This window comes from Lycium barbarum, chromosome 5 (genome assembly GCF_019175385.1).
Source record: "Lycium barbarum isolate Lr01 chromosome 5, ASM1917538v2, whole genome shotgun sequence".
Lineage (NCBI taxonomy): Eukaryota > Viridiplantae > Streptophyta > Magnoliopsida > Solanales > Solanaceae > Lycium > Lycium barbarum.
In genome coordinates, this window is record NC_083341.1 from 118,008,216 (window position 1) to 118,017,780 (window position 9,565).

At 32.8% G+C, this 9,565-nt stretch overlaps 1 protein-coding gene across 1 annotated transcript; it reads left to right on the forward strand.

Annotated features, from left to right (window-relative positions):
* The first annotated feature begins 4,023 nt into the window (after window positions 1–4,023).
* LOC132642650 (lysine histidine transporter-like 2) lies at window positions 4,024–8,975 on the forward strand. Its single transcript, XM_060359732.1, has 6 exons — window positions 4,024–4,379; window positions 6,735–7,518; window positions 7,747–7,852; window positions 8,075–8,166; window positions 8,305–8,373; window positions 8,659–8,975. The coding sequence occupies exons 1-6, from the start codon at window positions 4,192–4,194 to the stop codon at window positions 8,755–8,757; spliced, it is 1,338 nt and encodes a 445-aa protein (XP_060215715.1). The 5' UTR covers window positions 4,024–4,191; the 3' UTR covers window positions 8,758–8,975.
* The last annotated feature ends 590 nt before the right edge of the window (window positions 8,976–9,565 follow it).

Sequence of the window (9,565 nt, forward strand, 5' to 3'; positions counted from 1 at the left end):
TCTCCGGCGTATACACCCATATACATTGACATACAATATTACACTCATATACACACCCATATACAGTCATCGCCGGAGTTTCGTTCTCCGACGAACTCCAACACCACCACCAGAAACCAACTGTTCAAACATCAAAGATCCGGTGTGACAGAAGGAGAGGGGAAATAAAAAAAATTAAAAAAAATAAATAAAGATCCGGAGTGACAGAGGGAGATGGGAAATTAAAAAAAAAAACTAAAAAATTTAAAAATAAGAAAAGAAAAGGAGGCAGTGGCGAACTCCGGAAAAAAAAACGAAAAAGAAGGAGGCAATGGAGAGAGAGGGGGAGGAAGAGGGGAATGGGTCATTTTTTGAAAAGTAATTTTTGTTTAAACTGAAGATGGGCTACTGTGGGCAAGAAACTCAAATATGGGCTAAATTTGATAGCATTGGTACCCCAATTGATATTGAGTATAATTATCCCATAATTTTTACCCTTCAATCTTCGACTAGTAGCTTAACTATTTGCTATTGTTCATCTAAATAGTTAAATTAATATGATTAACTATGTCTTTATTTGATTTTATTGTAGTGCAAAATGGCAACTCAGAAAAATCAACACTCGGCTAAAACTGTTGCACTCTCTTTTGTGGATCAATATTATCGCATTTTACATAGGCTTATCGACCAGTCTTATCGATTTTATAAGGAAAATAGTGCCCTAAGTTGGCCTCAGCCGGATGGTGAAATTAAATATGTGACAACGTCTGAAGTAGTATTATGACAAAAACATAATGTAATTTATGTTTCTCATCATTTACTAGCACTGTTCTCAAATTTCACATTTACATATTTAAGCTTTATGTTGAACACTTTGTTAGCCTTTTGGATTTGATAGTATTTCTATATGTATCAAGATGACAATGTATACTTGTTTAATCTTTATGATGTTAAATGTTATTTGTTTCTTAAAGCATTGTGAGTGAAAAATATCGCTTGAGGAATGAACCCATCTTCTAATTGTACAGAGATTATAATCTCTGTACAATTACCATGTGAATCAATTACGGCGAGTTTGATCAGGCAAGATGACTCGAGAAAAACTTTCTCTTAGACATTTTTCCTTGCTCCACAGGAGAAAGGATACTATGTCTTGAACGATATTTTTCAATTTGTTGGCGTACAAGAATCTTCATTAGTCGTTGAGGAGCAGGTTGATGAAAATGCTTTAGTTTCTCCTATGGGTATGTTCTTTTGCTTTTGACACTATCTCAATTGGTCACTTGATTGTATGACACAATATCAATCTTGATATTTGTTGGTAATTTATTGTTAAGGATTTATGTTATATACACTAACACCAATAAAATTATGTTATACTATTAGTGTTGTTTACCTGTTATGACATGCTTATCATATAGATTTACTTGTAATCACCTCTTAAATGACCTGTAAATATTTACCATGTCAGTACTAGAATTTAAACTCGATTATCAACTATATATATATATATATAATTGCTCTCTTTTGAAATTAGTATTGCATCCAGAACCAGCTAGTGAAAGCAAAGCTGGATATAATGTCGAAGCTCATGGTAAAGAAGTTTATGAGATAATCCCCGTTGTTGAGAACGCGGCTCCTAAACTTAGCTATGCATCAATGGTTAGTTATACTTTTAGTGATAGTTTGGTTCACATGCTAATTGTACAGAGATTATAATTTTTTTTCTTAAAGTTTCTTATATCTAAAGCTTTGCCTTATTCGAACGTTTCCTAAAGATAAAGAAGAGCAGGTCCTCACGGCCAACGAATACCCCCTACAGAATTGTAAGGATTGTTGGAGATGCTGGTCTCCCATCAGCACCTAAAAAACTTCAAGCTAATGTCGGCTTAGCTAAGGCTCTAGCTTCTAATTCTAGTGGTGTGTTGAAAGTTGCAGCTCCTTCAATCAATGTTGCACCAGACAATTTCAATGAGGACATTCAATGTAAATTTGGATTGCCTTAACCAAATCGTTGACGAAAATTTTATCATGTTAGACCGATTTCTAGGTTGTTTGTTTACACGTAACAGGTAAATCGATATACAAAGGAGGATTATCAACCAATACAGCAAAAAGGGATCTCCACGATGTTGTCAAACAGTTTGGACCAGTTCATACTCACGACATTCAACTCAAAACTTATGAGGTATATCTGTTTTGCATAGTTATTGGTTACTCTTAGTTTATCATTTCCTTAAACCTTTTTTTGTTTACAATTAAGCTTTTAAACACAAAATTTTGTGAATATAGGATTGATACTGCTATGGGTTTGTACATTTTCAGGATGCAATTTCTGCTCAAAATGCAATTAATGTAGTGAATTCTACAAAATCCTCTTTCTTCAAAACATTTATGAGTCTTGAGTTATTTGATTATATTTTGACGTTTTGTATTTTTTTTTGAATTTTCATTCTAGACCCATCACATTTAAAGGGAAGAGAAGCCTACATAAAGTTCAAAGAATTAACAAAGGTACCTACTTGTATATGTACATGCTTGTGTTACTTTATTCTATCATAATCATATTTATTCTATCATAATCATATTGATAATTCTTCTAACTTCGTATAAAGATCGATTGTATCATAACGATCATATTGTATTTAAATTCTTCATATTGCTTTGGGAGGACAAAGTCTCCATCTGGTGTATTTCGCAACAGTAAGCACTATATGAGCGGTTTTGAGTCGCGAAGCTGGTCACAGAGTTCTGATAGACAAAGGGGAGAAGGTTACCTGCAGCAAAACTACAGAAAGAGGGACCACAGAGGTGGTGCCAATACAACTATAATTAGTATTGTGACCTTGTTGTAGGCTTAAATTTCATACCTATTATGCTTTAATATTGACATAGTAATGTTATTTGTTGCAAAGAATATCTTATAAAATCAAATTAGTTATTATTTTACCTGGTTAATTAATGTGATTGTCTTAGAATTCAAGATTGTGTAAATATCTTTTACGTTATAATTACATAAATCATAAATTCATACCATATATAATTTCCTATGCACCTTCGTTTTTATATAAATGCTAGTATTAATTAACTTTCAGTTTGATTTAAGTATCGATATAGTACAAATTAGTAGTTATACAATCCCTAGATAACGGGACTCATTATCAGCATGTAGATTCTGTTTCTTTTCTGGAAAAATATTGACACTTCTGCTTACTTCAAATTTGGATAATTAATTAAATTTGTGAGTAGGTATAAGATATGTGGTTAAGCCTCAATCTATTTGGTGGAAAAAGATATGTATGGATATGATATGAAGAAAGTAATAATGATCGGAGATTCGCTATAGATTTATGTATCTATTAATATATGAGTATTACTTAATTGAACAAATTTAAGAGATGAACACAATGAATCCGGACCAAAATCCGATATTGAGAGAGGGATTTGTATATATTTTCTAGTACAAAATGTTCTTGATATGAGGAAGCCAACCCCTCAAAAGTGGGGCAATGGCCCCTATTTATAGTATTGCCCCATGGGCTTCATACAACAAGAGGCCTTAAAAAATTAAAGAAAAACTCTGAAATGGATTAGGTTGGATTAGGTTGGTCGTACGGTCTGACACCCGTATGATTGGCAGTTAAACATGGCAGGACGGTATCGACGCGTGGCAATCGCGTAACAGATCTCCCGGACCAACGGCCACGATCAAACGGACTAACGGCCACGATCAACTCGGCTATGGAGAAACCGGACCAAATAATGTTCTTCCCTCTCTTCCTTCAATCTCTGGTCTTACCGATTTAACATATATCCGATTTTTACCGTATACAACTTCTAGTATTCCCAAAATTTTGAGGAGACGAGACTTCTTTTTCTAACTGACTAACGTACCACACTTTACCTCTTTGCATATATCTAAAAAGGTTTAGGAAATATTTTCGGTGATGATCATTAATATTTAGGCTTTAGGGGCGGGTAATCAGCTATATAAATAGGAGGCAAGACATATAATGAAAAAATATCAAGGAGTAAACAATTTGTTCAAGTCTCTTGAGGATTCAATATTCATGTTCACACCTTTCTTCTTTTCTTCTTCTTTTTCCTACTCTTTTTCTCACAAGCTTTTCATTCTCATTTTCTGTTCCAACTATCAACAAAGTAGGAGTATAAAATAACATTATTGCTAGTAATTAACACAATATATTTCTCATGGCCACTGAAAAAAAAATTACGGATCATAGTGATAAGAGGACTAAGGAGGAGATAGCCATAGATGATTGGTTGCCCGTAACGTCGGACCGGAATGCCAAGTGGTGGTACTCAACAATGCACAATGTTACGGCCATGGTTGGTGCTGGTGTTCTTAGTCTCCCTTATGCCATGTCTGAACTGGGATGGTAACTTTTTTAAAACAAAATCTTGAAAATTTTGCTCTTTAATTTGTTTTTGTTTTCTTGTTGTTCTTCGTCAATCGCATTTAATAAGATGTTGTTTTTAGTATGAATATTTTAGATATGTTACGGCCTTAGAGGATATACTCAAATAGTCAATTTCGTATTTTCTTTATCTGATTGATATCATCTTATCTTAGCAGTTTCGTAATTTTTGTTGTCTTTTCTCTTGTTAATCTTCATAATTGAAAAAAAAAAAAGTGTTGCCTTGAATATGACTATTTTAGATATGTTACGGGATATACTTAAATTGTCAAATTCGTGTATTATGTAACTGATTGATGTCATTTTACCTTATAGCGGTTTACTTAACTAGGTTTCATGATTTTTGATAGATCTTAAAAAGTGATTCCGCAAATAGTGAAACAAGTATCTTTTTTAAGTTTTTCTTTTAAAAAAAAAAAAAAATATTCTTCATTATTTATCATCACATTAAAGGTTTTGCGGTTGAGGACACAAACATTTCGGAAAAGTTACTTCATATCCTTAAATGCTCGATCTCATCTTAGCGGTTACCGCTGCATGATTCAATGTGTTGTTTAATTGGATTATATTTTCTCTTTCTTCTTATTTCTTGCATTTCTTTGTTGGAAATAAAATTCCTTTAAATCATTTAATATTTTCCCCGATATAATAGTCTAGTCATTTTACTTGGCCCATGTTGACTTGACAGACTCTTTTAAGAAAGCTTTTACGAGGAGTGTCATTTACTAAACTAACCTTATTAATGATGCTTTGAAACTCTAAACACTTTATGTTTTTTTTTTTTTTTTTTGGTTGAACGGATATTTTATTAATAGTTAAACTGGTACATACGACATACTAGGTACATTAGCACTATCATAGATAGAGAGAACATTAGCATTCCCTAAACTAGCTAAACTACTACACATAGTTGATGATATCAAATCAACTTAGTAGACATCAGTCCTTGCTTGTCTGCTTCCAAAACATTTAGGACGACTGATGGCGGCGATAGCAAAATAGACGACTGAGAGTTGGAGCTAGGTTTCATCCCCTGCTTGGACAAAAGGTCAGCTACTTTGTTGCCTTGTCTAAAATTATGACGTACCACTGGACTCCCCAACCTCCTCAATAGCAACCTGCATGAATATATTATATCAGTAAATATCGGCTGCGGTTTATCAAGTAGATGTATTATCTCTACTGAGTCCGTCTTCACTTCCAAGGGAATATAATTCTTAATTAAGGCAAGTTGTAACCCATGAAGCAAAGCTTGTAGCTCAGCCATAGTATGGTTTAAACAATGTATGGCCTGAGAAAATCCTAATATCCAATTCCCATTTGAAACACGAAAAACTCCACCAATGGCTCCTTTATTCGTTTTGGAAGAGAATGCATCATCGATATTCAACTTAGGGGGGTGCCATTTAATATTTATCAGATGTCTAGTGTCACAGTGATGATCAATAGAGGTGGAGTATTTATATTCTGTCGCTCTCATAATAATGTCTTGAACATTCAGGCTGATAGCTTGGCGATTATAGGTATTATTATTCCTATTTATCCAAATGTTCCAAAGGATAAAGGGATAGAATTCGGACCAGAGAAGGTGATTATATTGAGGAAGGATTCGAAGATTGTGGAGATTGTTCAACCAGTGAGTAGAGGTATTGAGAATGTTATTGAGGTTGAGGCCAAGATCTAGCCAAATTTTCCTAGCAACCCTACAGTCGATCAAGATATGAGTGATAGTCTCTTCTACAGAAGGACAAAATGGGCATGAGGAATAAGTTATGATGCCTATAAGATGGAGATACGATTTGGTAGAAAAAACTCTCTTGATTTGCTAAATTGTACAAGTAAAAAGAATATATTTTTTTTTTTGCATAGGGGCCAAGTAAATGAAATGGAGGGAGTATCTAAAACTATTAACCATTGCTTGATTTAACCACTAACGATTCTACAATCTTCTAATTAAGTGCGAAGTAACATTTTTAATTTTTTAAATTATTTTATTTTATTTTTTATTTAGTACATAAGAGAAAATTATAATTTGTACGTTGTTTAATGCATACGATTAATTTTCAATCAATCATTATCTGAATAAAATCAAAACCACCCACGTCCATGGGCGCTAATATTTTTGAGTTAATATTTTTTTTTTACTATTCACATTATGAATAAACTTGTAGAAAGTCGACATATCCAAATTCTAGGATATCTACTCTTGTTTCTTTTTCAGTCTAATAATTTATTATACATATAGTCCAAACTTGAAATTTAGCACATCCATTCATTTAATTTTACATTGGATTTTCAAATTCTTGTTTTATTCAGGGGACCTGGTGTAACAGTAATGTTACTCTCCTGGATTATAACCTTTTACACAATCTGGCAAATGGTGGAAATGCATGAAATGATACCAGGCAAGAGATTTGACAGGTACCATGAGTTAGGCCAATATGCATTTGGTGAAAAACTTGGCCTATGGATTGTGGTACCCCAACAAATTGTAGTAGAAGTCAGCACTTGCATTATCTACATGGTCACTGGTGGCAAATCTTTGAAAAAATTTCAAGAAATTCTTTTCCCACATGTCAAACCAATCAAGCTCACATATTTCATTATGATCTTCTCTTCTATCGAATTTGTCCTATCTCTCTTGCCAAATTTCAACTCCATCTCTTCTGTCTCCTTCGTCGCCGCGATTTTGTCCATGACTTACACTATTGTTGCATGGAGTATGTCAATAAGGGAACACAAAATTGGTAAAGCAATAGTTAGTTATGGTCCAAGGAGTGACAAAAGTTCAGACAACGTGTTCATGTTTTTGAGTGCTTTAGGGAATGTAGCATTTGCATATGCTGGACATAATGTGGTTCTTGAAATTCAAGCTACACTTCCTTCTACACCAGAGAAACCTTCAAAGAAGGCAATGTGGATAGGTGTTTTGACAGCTTATATTATAGTGGCATTGTGTTATTTGCCTGTGGCTTTCATTGGATATTGGGCGTTTGGTAATGGAGTGAATGATAATATTTTGCTCACACTACATAGACCTACTTGGCTTATTGCAGCTGCTAACATGTTTGTGGTGGCTCATGTCATTGGGAGTTACCAGGTATGTATCACAACTTCTAATTTTATGTACTCAAAAGTGTTAGATTTTTACATCATATAGTTAATTAACTATAACTACCTACAACTAATGTAATACATAAGATTTTGTGCAAGTAGTGTTGGTCTATTATCAAAACGTATAGACCTAAGACTGGTTGTTTTGAAGTCTTTATTTTCCGTGGTTTCGTTAATTTACCTAATGCTTATATATCACATAATTTACTTTCAGGTTTATGCAATGCCAGTATTTGACATGATAGAGACATACGCTGTGAAATCATTGAAATATAAACCTTCCACTCCTCTTCGTGTCTGTGTGCGTGCAGTTTTTGTTGGTAAGTTTTTCGTTTCTCTATTCCACCTCCAATTCTCTGCTAAAAAAAGCTTATTAATACATATTGCCTATCTTTTTTTAGATTTGACTTTATAGCTGGTTTAACTATGTATATATTTTTGAGCAATTAGAAAATAAAGTCTAAACTGAAAAAAGGGTTTAAATTAGTTGCTCTTTCCTATGTATTTTTAATTGATCTTTCTATGGTCTTCTATTATTGTAGCATTTACATTGTTTGTGGGCATGACCTTTCCATTCTTTGGTGGTTTGATGGGATTCCTTGGAGGCTTTGCTCTAGCACCAACCTCATACTATGTAAGTATATATATATATATACTTCATTTATTTTCACTTTGTAAATCAGAAATTATAACTATATTATATATTACTCAAATGACAAAAAATATTTAAAATTATTATTAACCTATATATGTCTTTACTTTCTCTCTACAGCTTCCATGTATCATCTGGCTTATTCTCAAAAAGCCCAAAAGATTTGGCTTGTCATGGTGTATCAACTGGGTAAGTACTTGACCAAAACTTGTAGAGTTTAACCATAAAATTTACTGTTTACACTTTAAATTAGATTAATAATTTAACCTCACAGAAAAATATTTTTCTACAGTGTATGCATCAAAGCAATAAGTAAATAACAATTGTCTTTTGCATAAGATTTACCATCTAACCGTCGTTAATTAATGTGTATTCGCTCATCAATATATTAGTTAATCATGGTAAATTGACATGATATTGTAGTGCAATTTTTTCCCCATCCTATTATAATTTATTTATTTTCATGTATTACAGGTGTGCATTATAGTGGGTGTACTTTTGACTCTTATATCTCCCATTGGTGGATTATGGTGCATTATCAAAGAAGCCAAGAGTTATCACTTCTACCAATGATGCAGTCAATCAGATTTTCTGGAATTTTGAGATTTAGAATTGGAAAAACAAGCATTTGCATTTTATTTATTTTAATTTAGATGCGTATGTTCTATCCTGCCTGTTTATTGTAAGGCAGATATGTGTAGTTTTACTGTGATTCCTTCAGTTTTATTAGAGATTTTAAGCATGGATGTTTGTTAAAGTTTGAATTGTGATTTTGTTATTATTGAAGTGTTTCGACGTGATCTTTAAAAACACCAAAGCTTGTTTTCGAGTAGCACAAAAAGTAAGAGGAAATGAAAAAAATTATGAATTTGTAAGAAGATCTGATATATAAAACGTTGTGGGCATAACATTTAACCTTTGACAACAAAATGAGCATGATTCATGTAAATTACAAGGTAAAACCTATACTCCGAATATGTAACACAATAAGAATATTTATAGTTATAATTATTCAATGTTGCTTCTGTTGAAAACGGATTTAATGATCATAGGGATAAGAGGAAACAGAGATAGACGAATGCCATTAATCGAATTAATAAGCTGTTGTCTACGAAAAACTGAAACTCGAATAATACCGAGAAAAAAACCGATTTTTTGTGTGATTTGGTTTTGGTTTTTTATTTTAAAAACCGGCAATAATTGATTTGATCTTGATTTTAAGCAAAAGATAATCGGAAAAATCATACCAAACCGACTATATAAATACCTATTAAAATTATATATAAAACTTTACGCTACATATTAATCTATTGCACACTAGATTCGTAATCTAGGTGTTAATTTGTATAGTAATCCAAATCTTTTGGCTTGCTTGTTTGAT

What these genes read in the sequence shown, in the direction of transcription:
- LOC132642650 (XM_060359732.1), top strand. Translation starts at nt 4,192, where the DNA reads ATGGCCACTGAAAAAAAAATTACGGATCATAGTGATAAGAGGACTAAG. An exon ending in GCCATGTCTGAACTGGGATG is followed by an intron (nt 4,380 to 6,734) that starts GTAACTTTTTTA and finishes TGTTTTATTCAG; the next exon opens with GGGACCTGGTGTAACAGTAA. An exon ending in TGTCATGGTGTATCAACTGG is followed by an intron (nt 8,374 to 8,658) that starts GTAAGTACTTGA and finishes CATGTATTACAG; the next exon opens with GTGTGCATTATAGTGGGTGT.